At 48.8% G+C, this 16,603-nt stretch overlaps 1 protein-coding gene across 2 annotated transcripts in view; it reads left to right on the top strand.

The window, feature by feature from the left end:
• PLD1 (phospholipase D1) overlaps positions 1–16,603 on the top strand; it is a 67,860-nt gene that overhangs the window by 11,571 nt on the left and 39,686 nt on the right. For both annotated transcript variants that reach the window (XM_075506877.1, XM_075506876.1), the window contains exons 2-6: positions 6,252–6,437; positions 6,767–6,894; positions 7,184–7,329; positions 8,788–8,896; positions 10,481–10,546. In XM_075506877.1, the coding sequence (XP_075362992.1) occupies positions 6,284–6,437; positions 6,767–6,894; positions 7,184–7,329; positions 8,788–8,896; positions 10,481–10,546 (603 nt within the window). In that variant the 5' untranslated portion in view covers positions 6,252–6,283. The remainder of the gene's footprint in view (positions 1–6,251; positions 6,438–6,766; positions 6,895–7,183; positions 7,330–8,787; positions 8,897–10,480; positions 10,547–16,603) is intronic.

The following is a 16,603-nucleotide window of genomic DNA, read 5'->3' as shown; positions in this document are numbered from 1 at the left end:
CGTGTTTCAGTTCTTCTTCAGCTCCAAATCTTTCCGGAATGGGGGCAATGCTTTATTTATTATTCAAGGATTGTTTTGCGTGTTTTTTAAAAAAATAAACCTTAACCCTCCTGCGCTGTCCCTGTAGTATGAGCATCCAGAAGGGCAGATTTTCAGGAGGCGTCTCCATGTGCCATGCTGGCCGCTTGCTCATCTGCCTAAATGGCTTCCATGTGCGGAACTTTAAGAGCAGGGGTAAGTCACTGCTGAGCATTTTTGAACCCCCTTGACTTTTAATTTCATACTTCGGGAATGTAACATGCTGCCTGCCATCTACGAGAGCCCTTGGCTTTTGATTAAGCAGCGGGAGAGGGTATACTGAAAACTAAAAAAAGTGCGTGTCTTTTTTGCTTTGTATGGGTACGTGGATTTCCTGGGCTGGAAAAGCAGGATCCTCTTCACAGGTGGGGACGCCGAGCCCGGGGGACATTTCCCGGCTGCTCGGTGGGGGTCTGACACCTGCCGAGGACTGCGGACGGAAGGTGTGCCAGGGCGTAAATCTGGGGCTGGTGAGAAGCCCGGCTCCTGCTGGGGGATGCAAATAACTCTTCAAAAAGGGCTCTTGTCAGCCGGGGGTATTTCTCCATGAAGGAGTGGTCCAAAGCTAATTTTAGGTTTAAAATGTGATGAATTGAGAAATATTTACATGGAAAAGATTCATCACCACCAGGCAGGGCAAATAGCTGTTGAGGGCATCGTGTGTAGGATTTCCTGGCATCTCATCTGGGCTCTCAGTGCCTGTATGGCACCCAGGCTCGTGGCAGCAGCAGGAGGAGAGAGGAAATTCATGGCTCAAATCGTTTGGGCTTTGTTTTGCCTTTTTCTTTTTTTTTTTTTTTTTTTTTTTTTTTTTTCTTTTTACTAGCCCCATCTCATTGCCCGGTGCTAGCCCGAGCCTGTCTGTTCTGCTCCGTGCAGCCACGGAGGGCTCACGTGGGTCCCGCCACTGTTGCCTGCGGGACAAAACCCAGTATGGGAACAGGGGATGCTTGTCACAGCCCTTGCCAAAAGGTCACTGTGCTGGGAGAGATGTCATGAGAACTGGAATGAGGGTAATTTTCAGGATTATAGTGTTTCTCGCCGTGGGGATGGGAGTTGATGTAGAGCATCAAACCCGGGGAGGCATTAGCAGGAAACGCTTGTTTTTACTGGATGTATTTTCTCTTCCCTCCTCCCCTCTTTCCCAAATGAAGGCTTTCCGGGTTTCATAGCTCTGTGCGGTGCTTGTCAGCATCCTAACCTCATTAAGGAGCAGTGATTATCTGAGCTTGTTGCAGATCTGCCACCATACATGTAAGAGCATAAACTTGGGCTGACCAAATTTCAGGTAGTCTGTGCTATTACCAGCTGCGTACATTTTCACATCAGGACTTGAATGTCTTCAAAACACAGACCTGTTCATGAATATTTACTAAAATATGCATTTTCTGCCTTCCAGTTTCCATGCCTTTAAAGCCATGCTTTTGTCGTCCTGTGCAACAAGTAGAAAAACACAGTTTGTCATATGATCCCCTAAGTAATAACTTGGTGTTAAAGCATAACCGAAATGGTAAATAACAAAAATAGATACCAGGCTTGGAAAGTTGCAGGATTGAGCTAGGGGTTTGCAATACATTCACAAGGTCTCAGGGATTAATATAGTTAATTTTGATTTTTCTAGTAATTTTTCCTGTAGTTGAAACCTTTATTCTTGGTGCAGTCACTATTTCCCATGTATATATTTTACTAGTTCAAGAGCTTTGGGGCCTGTGTGCTGTGGGGACAGCCAGGCAAAGGGAGGCAGAGAGCTTAAGTTGCGCTTGGAAGAGAAAATAAATAAACTGAAAGCTGGGCTGAACAAACATGGTGTCAGCAGTGTTTGTGGGGGTTTTTTAGTATGTTTTTTCCCCCCTCTTTCAATTTTTTACCGTCTCCCTTTTTCCTTGTTTGTTCATTCTTTCCAAAGTTTCCCTTCACCACTGACTTTTTTTTTTTTTTCTTTTTCCATTGGTTTTTTGTCCTTGCTGCTTTTGCCCAGGCAGACGTTGAGCCGGGTGAAGCCAGAGCAGCACCTTCCCCTGTTAGTACGCAGGTTGCCGTGCCCCGGGCTGCCTGCCCTTACAGACCTCCAGCCCTGGGGACTCTGCAGACCCCTCCTGGCACAGTCCCTGGCTTGGCCATTAGACGGGGTTTTTCTCCCTAGTCTGCTTTCAACCTGCAATTCAGAGCAATTATCTCTTGTCCGTCCTGCTCATGGCAGTCTTGTACGCACTTGCAGACTGCGGTCATGTTTCATCCAAGTCCCTTCCTTCTCTCAGTCCCCACGCTGTGTTTTCACGGGTCAAGTGCTTTAGATCTGACTCTTCCCGTCTGTCTGCACCCTATCTTCCTTTTTGGCTTGCAGGCAGTAGCCCTGTTTGTGCATCTTGGCACGGTTTGTGTCTTTGTTTGGATTGCAAGTTCTTGATGCACTGAAACCCTGGTCTGTCTTTTTGTTTTTCTTTTTTTTTTTTCTTTTTTAACCCCCCCCCAAACCGCTGCTTATTTTCTATCCTGGATGGCAACAGCCAAACACTGAAATGTAGCACTTGTTTCTAATAAATTTCATCCTACTATTTCCACCCTCCTGCAATTCGCCAGGATCATTTGAGTTCTCTCTCTGTCCACGTAATTGCAGCCTCCAAAGCTGGCAGTATCAGCAAGCTTTATAAGCCCATTCTCTGGGCCATCATTAGTGCAAGCAGTGAGTGGCACTGGATAGACAGGGCCTTCTTGATGCAGCCCTTCTGTTTTGCTGCTGAATCACGGATAACCGCGCTTGGCACGTGTTTGCACCCAGCCAGTTGCAGATTAACCCGGGCGCATTCCTCCGCTTGCCTATGGGAATGCAGGCGGTCTTCACGTGGAGAGCTCTGGCCAAGAGGTGGAATAGCAGAGCCATATAAAGCAATTTGCAGAAGCTTTCAGAGGGACATGGTGAGGCCTGGCTTTCCAGCTGACCCCCGTGCTGCCCTCCTGGGTTTGTCCCGTGCCCGCCGGCTCTGCAGCAGCCGGCTATGACGGGGAGCTCAGCCGCTGCCCGGCGTCGTGGGGCTTCTGGCTGGGCCGTGGGCAAGTCACGTTTTCCCTCTCGAGCCCATAATCTGGCTCTGACCTCGACAGGGGGAACCTCGCTGCCGGGACTGACTCAGGTCCAACCGTGTTCGCACTCTGCTTTATCCCAGGACTTGTCTGTGCCAGCTGCGAAAACAGCTTTGGCTTTAAATAGAAAAAATAAAAAAAATCCTGAATTACGCAGCCCTGCTGCGGTCCTTAGCAAATAATAATTGCATACACTGGTTAATTGTTTATCCATTAACCGGCTGCGTCAATTAATCTGACGAGAGGAGCCCGGCCGTACCTGGCACAGCGGGGAGGGGGAGGATGCGCATCCTTTCCGTGTTGGCTCCTCTCCGCCTGCTCTTCCTCCAGCCCTGTTGATGTGGTTATTTGTCCGCTGGTTTCCTTCAAGTGTAATTGCTGGCACGGCACGTACAAAGTGTGTCTGGGCTTGTGTTCTCTTTGGCCGTGCAAATCTCTTCTTTTGGAAAGTGCGTTAAGTTTCCACGAAGCAAGAGCATCTCTTCAGACTAAAATAAAACAAACTGCGTTTCGTTTCTAAATGTGACTACAGACAGAAGAAATACAAAGCAAGATGCTGCTTTATTTCAAGCTAGAGAGAGCAAAAAAATTATTTGCGTGGAGTGCCAAGTGGGAGATAAAATAGGATTTTATTGTACGTGTCGGTGCAGAGTGGGGAAGCGCTGCTGCCCGGCGTGGGGCAGCTCTGGGCTCCCCACTACCACCCCCGGGTTAACTGGGACAGCCTGGTGGCGTGGCCTCCCTCCTGGGAATGCTGTTTATTTATGCCTGCTTTCTAGGGAGAAAAACCAAACATCCGAAGCCAACCTATATCTGGTGGAATGACTTCATTGCTAAAAGAAAATAAAAATGCACCTTATGCTTCCTGGGTGATTGAAGTCCCCCGCAGTATATTGTTAGAAATGGGTAAAGTGTAACGCTTCGGACACGGAGAACTGGCTTTCCATCGAGCTGCGGTGAAGGAGGCGTGGGGCAGTGCGAGTGCCGAGTTCCCGCTGCAGGGAGGCTGTGCAAGCTGGGCGGAGCGTGGGTAGCGTCGGTGGCTGCGTCGTCTCAGAGCATCCCCATCTGCGAGGGTTAATGCCAATTCCTTTTTTGTCCTCCCCGGACAGAGGGGAATGAGGTACCCAGGGGTGTGTACGTGTGGGTCTGTGTTTGAATTATTCAGACGGATCTCTTGAAGTGGCGTGCTGGCCCAGCGAGCCTCCGGTCTGGTCCTAAAGCCTTCTGTGCTGTGGTGGCATCCCCAGCCACCAGTGGAAGGTGGCAGAGCCACCAGCCTCCTCGGAGCCCTCGCTTCCAAGACGAAGCTGTTGATTCTGCAGTTACTTTGGTATAAGAGGAGAGATTGACCCAGTTTTTCTTGATTCAAGTCTGTGTGCAAATGGATTTTTTTTTTCTAAGGCAACTGATTTTAACATGTTTTTGAGCTTACATGTTGTCAGCCTTATGTGGTAATAAAATTATGTACTCGTTTCAAGAGGAAACGATAATAACGAATGTTCTTTCAAAAGCAGCTAAACACATGAATTATTAAAATGTTAAATTATTTCCAAATTACAGCATATCCAGCTCTTTCTGTGGAGCTCACTCAAGAATAATTGCACAGTGTTCTTTGCAGAATTTAACACCAGAAATGTTGTGCTTTTTTCTTTTCTTTTTTTTTTTTTTTTTAAAATCATTCTTTCACACAACGTAAGAGCTTCCACGGGTATAAATGGACATCCTTGTATTGGCTTCTGTAAGATGTTGCCAGTTTGTCCCGTCCGTATTTTTTCAGCGTAGCTGTCAAGCTGTGACATTTATTGCAGAGCAGAACAAAGATTGAAGAGACTTTTTAGCACGTAGATGCCCAGGAGCTGGAGGTTGGCTGCACGCAGGGACCAGCAGCCGGGTCCGCAGCCCCATGGCGAGTTGCAGAGCCTGGACGAGGAGGTAGCAGCAGCTTTGCAGATACTCACGAGCGCTGAAAGCTTGCGTCAGTGTTAGTGGGCATGCCTCACATCTTGATTTTTTTTTTTTTTTACATTTTTTTTTTTTCTTTTCTTCTTCCTTCCATGGTTTTGTCCTGACTCAGGCTCCTGGCATGGGTGGGTGGGGGTAAAGGTGGGAAGCGCTGTAGTCGTCAGCGCCCAGACGTCTCCAGGTGCCGCTGCCTGACCCTGCCCTGCGCTCGCTGCCTGCTGTCCCCGCTGCAGAGGGGCGGTGGGCTGCTCCCCTCGGCCCCGCGCCTGGCTAAGGGCTGCGGGCTCCCTGGGGGGCTGTCGGAGGGGTGAGCAGAAGGAGGAGCTGCAGCGTCCGCCCGCGTTCCTCGCAGGGTCTCTGCGGGCATCGGGGTGCCCCCGGCCCCGCTTGCTCCGCAGATGGGAGCCCTCGCGGCTGTGACTTCTGGGCCTGCTGCGAGGATGGAGCCGTGGGAGAGCATGAGACGTGCAGATACCATGGGCGATTGTGTAAGGTGCACAGAAATAGAGGCAAGCTTAATAATGCCAGGAGTTTATATCACTAGTTCAATCAAAGGAAGAACACTTAACAAAACGCCTACTGATTTTTCTGAGCGAGCTTTTCCTCCGTGCAGCCTAACCTGGGAATCAGCGTTGTGTGAATTAGGTCTAGGATTTGCCCGGGCGTTAATATGGTTTGTGTTTTTTCTGGTGCATCGTCGTTATTACAGAGATAGCTGAGGTGACCGGGCGAGTTGACGCAGAAGCTTCCTTGCTTTGCCTTTGAAATCAATATGTGAAGGTACTCCTAAGCCACAACCAACAGGTAGCTGGAATGTGAAATATTATGTATTTTCCATTTTAAAGTACAACTGGAGTGTATGAGTCCCGTGGTCACTGGCATCGGGGGAAATCTTCTCTTGTAGCCTGAAGCTACCTTTGATTTTTCACTGCTCTGGGCAGTGGTTTCCTGTAGCTGCAGGGCTGGGTGTCTTGCATCGGGCATGTAGGGTGGGGATAGTTGGGATGGATGCGGGTAAGGGGCTGGAGTGAAGACGGGGCCACACGCTGCCGGGGGTTCCCCTCGGCCCCGCTGTGCTCAGGTACTGCAGAGGGGTGATGACAGCCCTGCTCCTTCCTCCGCCCCAGCCCCCCGTGCCTCCGGCACGCGGGTCCCTGAGATGTCACTGAGAGCCGAGAGCCATGCAGCTACGTCGACGCTGAAGAAGATCGCTGCAGACATGAGCAACATCATCGAGAGCCTGGACACCAGGGAGCTCCACTTCGAGGGGGAGGAGGTTGACGCGGAGGTGCTAAATGACCCAAAAGGCACTGGTGAGTTGCCGCCCGTACGTGCTCACTCCGCGTCCCACCTGGGTTTAATAACTGATAATCTGTTGACAGATAGGGTCCAACCTCAGTGGTTGTACCAGGCCCAGCCATTGACCCTGTTTTAGGACCAGGAGGCATTACTCTTAGAACTTGAGCTCTTCAAGGCAAGTCTCTTCTGTGAAAGCTTGTCTTTAAGCTCTCTTAAATAAAACCTGGTATGTTTTAGTGGAATTAATGCCCCTGTGTTAAAGTATTGCAGCTGTCTGCTGGCTTTCATGCCCTCGTTGATCGTTCCAAGGCTGTTGAGCTAACAGGGTTTGTGGTCCTTCCAGCGTGCATTCCCTTCTCTGCCGTCTATCACACCCATGGGTTCAAAGAGCCGGGCACACAGACGTACCTCACGGGATGTCCTGTTCGAGTGCGTGTGTTGGAAGTCGAACGCTTTACTTCCACGAAGAAGGTCAGAACTTCCAGAAATTTCATTTAATTTCCGTAGAACTGTATTAAAATGCTGTTTGTGGGTCAATTTTGCTTGTTCGTGAGCTGAGGAAGCAGGAATGCCAGTGTCTCAGAAAAACGCTTAAGAGAGAAGGTTTCCTGTCTGTTTATAAAACCTAATAAAGCAGAACAAGAAACTGTGAGACAGAATGATCCTAAGTAAAATCAAATGAGGGCTCTTTAGATGAGCAGCTGTAGGAAAACGACTGATTTCAAAGCTGCAGCCTTTGCGGTGATGTTCTCCTCCACAGGTCCCGAGCCCCAATGTTTACACGATCGAGCTGACCCATGGAGAGTTCACGTGGCAGGTGAAAAGGAAGTTCAAGCACTTCCAGGAGTTTCACAGGGAGCTGCTGAGGTACAAAGCCTTCGTGCGCATCCCTATCCCTACCAGGAGGTGAGTGTGCAGCCCTGCGGACGTGGTGGGCTTTGGGAAGACACGGTTTTCTTTTCTCACAGAATCACAGAATCGTATAGGTTGGAAAAGACCTTTAAGATCATCGAATCCAACCATAAACCTAACACTACCAAGCCCACCACTACACCATGTCCCTAAGCACCTCATCCAAACGTCTTTTAAATACCTCCAGGGATGGGGACTCAACCACTTCCCTGGGCAGCCTGTTCCAATGCTTGATAACCCTTTCAGTGAAGGAAAATTTCCTAATCTCCAGTCTAAACCTCCCCTGGCGCAACTTGAGGCCATTTCCTCTCGTCCTATCACTTGTTACTTGGGAGAAGAGACCGACCCCCACCTCTCTACAACCTCCTTTCAGGTAGTTGTAGAGAGCGATGAGGTCTCCCCTCAGCCTCCTTTTCTCCAGGCTGAACAACCCCAGCTCCCTCAGCCGCTCCCCATCAGCCTTGTGCTCCAGACCCTTCCCCAGCTCCATTGCCCTTCTCTGGACACGCTCCAGCCCCTCAATGTCTCTCTTGTAGTGGGGGGCCCAAAACTGAACACAGCATTCGAGGTGCGGCCTCACCAGTGCTGAGTACAGGGGCACGATCACTGCCCTGCTCCTGCTGGCCACACTATTCCTGATACAAGCCAGGATGCCATTGGCCTTCTTGGCCACCCGGGCACACTGCTGGCTCGTATTCAGGCGGCTGTGGCTCATATTCTCCTTTAGTAGTATATCGGTGTGGCTTCACCAATCCTGTTTCTTTGCTGTAAGGAAGAAACTTTAGTTCAATCTTTACGTATTTAGCAGCTATAACCTAAGTGGTGCGAGGATCTCCCTGCTGACTCGGAGAGCGTGTTGGGTCCCAGGTTGTCAACTTTTGAGCTGAATTTGCCTTGAAATTGGGGAACGGTTATGCTAATGCTAATGGAAATTGTTGGTGCAATGTTGCTTTTTGCCAGCATGGAGGTCCCTGGCATGGGTGGTCAGCCCTGCCTGGGCTGGTCTTGGTGCTCAGGGTGGCTGGAAGCGTAAGGGGAAAGAGAAAAGTGGGACGAGAAGTGGAGCGGGTTCACAAGAGCCTCCTGACGTGGAGAAATGTGGGGAGATGATATTAGGAAAGGTGAAATTATGAGGGGTTAAGGGCCGGGGGAACATAATGCCCCAAAAATAGAGTTTAGGCTCCTTTTCCTTAAAAGGGCGAAAGGGGACCCTGAAAAATCAAACTCTGATATTTCTGTGTTGTATTTTTGTTTGTGAGCCAGTTGGAGCACACTGGCTTCTTAAATGAATCCACGCTTGCTTTTTTTTTGCTTTCCTGCCCACCCATCTCTCAGTTTTTAAGGATTTGGATAGGAAAAATAAAAGCATCGCACAAGAAGGGTTACGGAGCGAGGCACACACACACACTCGCAGCGCTTAGGCTCGACATCGGGTTTTGTTTTTCCTTCCAGTCACACGGTGAGAAGACAATCCATCAAGAGGGGAGAACCGAGGCAGATGCCGAGTCTGCCGCACACAGCGGAGAGCACGGTGCGGGAAGAGCACTTCTCCAGCAGGAGGGTAAGCGCCCGGCTCGGTCTGCGGGGACCGGAGGGATGCTCGGGGGGAGCTTCGGAGGTGCAGAGATGCCAGGCAGATCGCTTGCAAAGCCACACGCTATCAAAGCCCTTGTTTTATTACCATTGAAGTCTTTTGCTTGACAAACTTAGGCTTTGGCAAGTCCAGCTTCTACGCCAAATTCTCCTCCGTGCAAAGAGGAGGATGTTGCTCCCGGGGTTCATACGGGCAAAGTTTTCCTCTGCAGTTCAGGAAAGCCATGGTGCCCAGGGTGGTGGTTCCCCTCTGCCCACGTGCTCCAATTTAAAGACAGAAGAGATGGTTCACAGAGTCAAGTTGCGTGATGGAGGCAGCCCCACAGCCATCAAAATCAGAGATTTCAGTCCTGTCCCCCCTGAAAGAGGAGCTGACAGTCAGGCTCTTGATGCTGAAGTGGGTAATTTTAGCTGAGGCACACGTGTAACTTCATCAGATGTTAACAGATGGGCCCTTCTAAGAAGAGGGTGGATGTCTTCCTACCTCTTCATTGCAGCTTCTCTGTTTGAAAAAAAAAAAAAAAAATCTGTAAAACCCCACCATGTTCATTCACCCTGTGCTTACCGTTCCCTTCCTTCTGTTTGCTCCCTCCCTGGGCTTTCTGCTCTCTGAAGCCTCAAGTCCCAAAAGGTTGTGTCTCGTGGCTGCGCAGTGCGGATAACCCTCCCTGCTGTGCACGGCTTTGGTGCTGTGCGGGAAGTCTCAGGAGAGAGGTGTTGGTTTACAAGAGGAAGAAGAATGTTTTCTAGATCCTTTGGGGTTTTTTTTTCCCCTTGGCTTCCTTGTGGGAATCCCACAGCTTTCACCGTGGGGATGTATACCCCCGCTGCCCAGCTGGGCAGCTCGGTGCTGGGATGCTAACGCTGAGAAGGGCAAAAGTCCCAAAGACATTTGTTTCTTTTCGGTTTGTTTTGTGTCCTATAGGACTCTGCCCGGTTTCCCATGCCCAAACAGCTTAATCTCTTCTTTGCCCAGTTCCCATGAGGGTGGGAAGAGATTCTCTCTCCTGTAATGGTTTCTTCTCTTCCCCCCTCCTGGCTGGGAGGACAGGCTGTCCAGCGCCCGGTGCCATGGCCACTGCCCTCTCAGTGGCTTTGGGACAGGGCAGCGTGGTCACCGTGCTCCTCACCCCGTCACCCTGGTGTTTTGGTTAACTAGGCTCTCTGGGTTGAGTCTGAGGCTGTGTTTTCTCACGAAGCTAATTTGTGTGGGTCAGAAACAGCGGGGACTGATGTTTGTATTTAAAATCGTTCTGTAACTTGGGCTCAGTCAGGAACGTTGACCTGTAAAATGACAGTGCCAAGCAACAGGTCCGCTGGTGGAAGGTACAAACACGGATCTGTGAACAGTAAACCACCTGTGATCGAGCTGTTTATGCTGCCGAGCTATAATCTTCCATGAGCACATCATAATGTATTTATTTATCCATGCAAGCTGAAAAGCATGTCTGATTTCTTGATTGCTTCCTAATACCAGACAGTTGGATTGTGTTGTTTTTTTTTTCTTGAAAATTCCTGCATCTTATTTAAAGTTTCAATGTTTTAATTGTAGAAACAGCTGGAAGACTACTTGACAAAGATCCTAAAAATGCCAATGTACAGGAACTACCACGGAACAGTAAGTAGAAATTAGTTTGCTTAAATGCCTAAAGAATATTCGCTTTACAAATGTTGAATTTGTTGGAAGAAGACATACAGCTTATATAAGAAACATTTTACAGCCATTTTGCAAGCATTTTGGCTTAGCTGATTTCTCCAACGTGGATGTAATATGATTAAAACCAAAGAAAGGGAGTGAATGGCTCGCTCTTGGAGGTCACTATTATAACACAGCGATAACCTCCTCAGGGTAGTCCAGTCCAGACAGCTGATTGTACGTGTATGATGTAGTGGGTTTCTGTTTAATTCTAGGGAGTATTTAAGATGATAAATTGGAGTTTTAGATACTTAAACAATTGGAGTGCAAAGCATACCCCTTCAGTTTGGGCTTTGTATGTGGTCCTAGGTGTAAATTTGTCTCGGGTTCCTATTCTGTGCAATTTCACTGGACTTTGGTGACGTTGAGTTTGTGTGAGCAATACCCATTCGCCTCTGCGGGTATTTTGTCACTTCCAAAGGGAGATGGTAATCGACTTATTTCCCCAATAGTATTTTTCAAATGAGGAGAAATGTCAAATCCAACTTCAGGCCTATTTTAAGCAGAAATATTTCCTTTGAAAGCTGTCCTCTAATGTTTCTTCAGTAGTCCTCACCTGTCAGCTGCAGTTGTAACATCTCCCTGGGATGGTAATTTATTTCCCCTTTTTTGGCTGCATAATGACTGTGTTACTCCATCTTTTGTATTATCAGCAAAACCTGAGGCATGCATTGAGTAGCGGCAGAGCCTAGTGACGTTCCTGAGCAAGGAGCGATAACTGGGAACACTTGGTTTTCAAACAAGGCAGAAATGTAGACTAAACTTAGGGTACCAGTCTTCAGCTTTTGTTGTTGTTTGGTAGGAATTCTGCTCTTTTGCAGGATTTCAGTTGTGTAGAGATGTTGGGCAGCTCGTAGCTGGATGTAATGCCCAAAAGTAGTGTGTGCTCTTGTTGTAGAGCTTGGCGTGTTGAGCACTGCTTGTTACACAGGACAAAGTGCTCGTCCAGCGTTGGCCATCGTGCTTTGGGTTGGCCATCGTGCTTTGGGTTGCAAGAAGTCTTTGGATCTGGGCTGAAAGGACCTGTGTTTCTTAGAATCCTTCTTTTGGGGTCAGGATGTGGAGCTTAAGTCCACTGCAGTCAAGAGCTGTGTTAGTCTGCATGTGGAAAATAGTCATCTTTTGTTCTAAAGGCAAGATTGGGATAACTTGGCAATTTTGATCAGTAGCATATGCAAGGCGGGGGAGAGTTATTTTACAGTGCAGATCTGTCTTGTCACTCTTAGGCAGGCATTGCTTTTTTTCAAATATTTTGGAGAATTTCTGCTCATGTAAGAGCGTGGGTGATCTTTTGACCAGTCTGCGGTTCGAGGCGGGCTGCCGCGGTGGGGGCCAGGCCAGGAGATGCGCAGTCCTGCCTTGCCCGGGCAGCTGTGGGGTGCTTCCCTCCTCCTGCGCTGAATCGCCCTTCTGTCCCCGGCCCCCGGAGCCAGATGTCACTTTGCACATAAATTCTCAGTTTATTGTTGGCTTTTGCTGGATTTGGCCGCAGCGAAGTGTTCAGTGAGGACTCTGCTGCTCGTGGCGGTGCCGCTAAGTGCGGCGGGTCCTGCAGGCGATGCTGGAAGAAAGCACAGGGAGAAAAATGTTTCCTTTAAAAAAACACCAAAACAACCCGCACCATTCTCAGACTAGAGACTAAAGTGAAGATTTCTGTCATTTTCCTTGGAACTGTATTTGTCCTCCTTGGAACTGTATTTGTCCTCCTTAGAAGAAAATGAGGGCTTTGCTCTTCCTGTGGTTGAGAAGTCTTTTGCCTGGACGCTGACAAATGCTGTAACTGTCTTAATCTTGGAGCACATTTTAACTCTTGCGTGTTCCTCTCATCAAATCCATGCACTGAGGTGTTTTTTAAAATCCTGAATTCTTTGTAAAGTCAGACATGGAGTTGCGATGGCAAGCTGCGACCTGCCTGACGTGTAACCCTTGGTCCTTGTGAAGAGCCTGCTTGGGTCAATTGCGTCTCCTCGGAGATGTTTTTACATCTGACCTGCACAATTTAATTAATTTGCTTTTTTACTTCTTTTATTTTGCATGCGTGGTTAATTTATTATTTGTCAGCGAGAGGGTCACCGCTTTATAGAGTCTCGAGGACGTGCCGTGCGCTGGGAGAGTCAAGCCTGCAAGTCGAGCTTGTAGCGGCTTTGCAGACCTGAAGTCCTCAGTGGATGGAGGATCAGGTCCACGGTGACAACCTGGCGTTGTAGAGGTTGTACGTCCTCTAGCCTTTCTAGGTGACACTCCTGCAGGCTGTGCAAATAGAACCTGCTGAAGCAGCATCTTTTAGGGATGTACCAAGTGTCCCTTGCTTTGACTGGGTGACTCCGACTGATAGCATTTACAGTCTTCTCACATTTCCCTTGATTTCTCAGCATTCACTGTAACAGAGTATTTTGTGTGGAGTTCACAAATAGGTTGGTAGATGCATTGTATTTTGTGATCAGACCCCAGACTTCACAGCCTTTCTTTTTTTTTTTTTTTTTTTTTTTTTTTTCCTTTTGGCTATGTGACTTACAATTAAATCTCATGTCTTCTAGTCCTTTCCAAAGCCTTTTTGTAGTACTTCTGGGCCGAAGTGCTTCAAGACAGTTACTGTTAAAATGAATGTTGTGGGAATCTCAGTGTGTTGATTGTCCACATTTTTTTCTGGGAAATGGAAAGTGGGGGAATGTAGCCCAAAAACATTAGGAAACGGGGCCCATGGGCTTTTGCTGGATTTGGCTGCAGCGAAGTGTTCAGTGAGGACGCTGCTGTATATAGTATTCCATATAAAAATTTTATTAATTGGACCTTTGCATCATTTTTTTGTATGAGCTGCAATAGTTGAAAGATGCCTAAGCAAAATAAAAAATAAGATTTGGTTGAACCAAAGCGTGTGTGTCTGTAACATTTTGCATGATCTTTAGTAACTGAGTGTAAAAACCTCGTCTTAAGTGAAAGCAGTAGAATGTAAGAACAACTCAGATATGTGAGAGCGGCTGCTGTTTTGCCTCTGATATGGCACTTGGATCTGCAGACCATTGCAAAGGTCCCTGCCCAACCCTTCAGTATTTTTAGTTATTGCACTTGAACTTTTGTACCGTTAATGTTTTTTTAAATACAGGTTTAGTGTAAGCCAATTTTACGTGTAAGAAATAGCTGGCATCTTGCTCAAAATATTCTGAACAGTGGTGTCATTTCATTTTATTGCTAGCCACTGTTGCTAATCAACTCTTTACGTTTTTTTTTTTTTAAACACACTAAATTAAAAACAAGAGTCGAAATGAAAACACAGCGTGGAGCTGCTGAATTCTTTCTGAAATGCAGATGCTCTATGAAATTTTTGCTTACATAAATCATGCATGCTCGACATTGCTGGCAGAACGGGACGGTTTAAAACTGTGGCTCGTGCACCTTGCAGCTGGTTCTCCACCTTTCATAGCTTGTCTTTCTGCAGCTGATCCCTCCCGTCTGTTGTGGTTTTTTTTTCTTTTTATTGCTACAACAATGTCATTGAAACTGCATTCCCTAGGCCCCTACCTCATACTTAAAATATTCTGCTGCGGATCGCTCTGAAACCGGAGCAGGATGCCGCTCCCCGGGGAGGCAGCTGGGCAGCGCCGGAATTCAGATGTGAAGGAGACGAAAGCACCTCGCTGCTCTGCGTTCCCCCCTCGGTTTTTCTGTGAAGGACGAGCACCTCGGATGAAAGGCGCTGTCCCAGTAAAAATAGCTAATGCAGCAATAATCATCAGAATAAATCATTCGGTCAGATATTTTCCGTGCACTGAGGAATTCTCCTTGTAACTAGTGGAATTTATGGGTTGTTTTTTTTTTTTACAAACCAATGCTCCTAATTGGAGCTGCTTGATCAACGTGTTGGATGGGCTCCTGTCACCGTCGTCGCCATTTCAGAGGCTCCTTGGCTGAAGAGCAGGCTGCTGCGCTGCCAGACAATCTTTCTTTCATTTTTATGTAGTAGTAGTTCTGTTTCTGCAAGGAATTTTTCCTCCTGGTTTTTTTTTTTTTTCTTTTCGCTTCTTCAAGGACAATTATTTCTCTGCACGCAGTGCTCCTCAAATTGCTGCCAGCTTTTTGGTCGCAGCCAACATTTTCAAAGGGTTTTGACATTTGTGTGCGTTGGTTTTTCTGTGCCCACCGTGAGAGAGATGGCTGGGGTTTTCTGATCCGTCTGATGGGGAATGCCAGCCATTTTCTGACGAAATGAAAATGGGATCCAGAGCAAAGAACTGGCCGGAGACTTCGGTTAGGACCTCTGATAAGAGCTTGTAGGATACGCTGGGTTTCCAGATGCTCCCCATCCCGCTCCGAGTGTCACTGCAGAAACAGCCGAAACGTTCGCAGGTCACCGCTGGTGCTTTTCCAGAATGCGCAGAGAGAGCGGTGATAGCTCTCGTTATCGTTATCTCTATGGCGGTGATAGAGTTCGTTAGTAAAAGCATGGGATAACTTGTTCCAGCCACTTTCTGAAAACAGGCTGAAATCACCCAAAAATGAGGGCATTAAATTTGCCTCTGCTGAATAAAGGTTACTTTATGTCCTTGAGCAACTCGGAAGAGAAGAAGAGATCCCTTGTTCTTCTCCGTGACCTTATTGATGTGAGGAGGTTGGGAAGGAGCAGCAGAGCGTGAGGAGGAGGAAGGATCATCTGTCGACGGCTGCTTCTGTGGGGCAAAAACGATGGTGCTGGGAAGGGAGCCTGAGCCAGCCTCACCATAACTGCAAGACTGACTTCTGCCCCGAATTTACTGATATTCTTCGTCACACTTAGTGTTTGAAAATGTCTCCGAGGCTTATGGGTCCAACCCTGTAATTCCTGTGCAAAATCGGGTTTTGCCAATGAGGGCCCTGAGGTTGGTTTGCCAAAGAGCAGGTGACAGCGGCCACCTTGGAGGAGAGCCCTTCCTTGGGTGCTGGCACCTGAGCTGCCGTGGGGCACGGATGGGCATGGCCCAAAGCCGGCCCCGAGGCTGTCTCACGTCCCGACTGCGGTCGGGAGCACGGGTTGGGTCCTGGGCTTTGGTCCCAGCAGGCTTCATTGCGAAAACACGTGGTTAGAGGGTTCCCTCCAGCTTGCTGCCTGACCAAAGGGGAGAGCAGCTCCTGCCCTCACCCCGCCCCGAGCCCCTTTCCGCACTCGGACGATAACAAATGGAAAGTGCCTGGGCGCAGACAAGCCTCCGCCGTGCAAGGCAGCTCCTGCGCAGGGCTGCTCCTGCCCGAGCCCCGTCCTGCGCGGGACGCCCGGGGCAGGCGTTTCTCCCTGCTAATGGGGCCCAGGGCTAATAACCGGCAGACTGTCAGGAATGTCCTGCTGTGCCAAGAAAAGCCTGCTCGGTTGAAATCGCCTGGTGTCCTATTTTTAGAGGTGAATGTAATCATGCTGTACTTTCTCACCGGCTTTGCTTGTCATTACCTTCCTCTGCAATGTCTGCTGAAGCGGGAGGAGCCGCGAGGAGGCAGGTTGCTTGAATTTGAGATTTGCTGGTAAACTTGATAGCATGGCACGTGGGTTTCCCAGGCTGTGCCTGCCGTGGAGCTCTGTGCGGACGGGCACAAGTCATGGAGAGTGTGCTCGAGCTTGCTCTCCTCCTGCCCCGCTGTGGCTTTCCTGTGGGTTTTCGGCTCCTGGGGCCGGATGGGACAGCGGAGCGTGTACAGCGCTGAGCGGGAGCGACCCGCCACGATCGTCTTGGAGGATGCTCGTGGGTTGAGGGGCTGAAGCCCCGTGTGGTGTGTGCCCATGGGGTAGGGGACTCAAAGGGAATGGGTTGCTCCCAGCCCTGGGTATGTGTGCTCGTTCCCTTTCCAGCCTTTCTCTGAGGTTCACTGGAGGAAGGAGAGGATTCGGGCAGCCAGCCGAGTTCACACAGGCCCCCAAACCGTGTCAAACTTGAGTCCTCATTTCAGCCAGTGATCCAGGAGGGAGGATACTGGTGGGGCCCTGTGATACGTTTGATCTTGATTGTCCTGGTTGCC

Source organism: Mycteria americana, chromosome 7 (genome assembly GCF_035582795.1).
Source record: "Mycteria americana isolate JAX WOST 10 ecotype Jacksonville Zoo and Gardens chromosome 7, USCA_MyAme_1.0, whole genome shotgun sequence".
NCBI lineage: Eukaryota > Metazoa > Chordata > Aves > Ciconiiformes > Ciconiidae > Mycteria > Mycteria americana.
The sequence above is the reverse complement of the archived record's forward strand: the minus strand, read 5'-3'. Positions and strand labels throughout refer to the sequence as shown.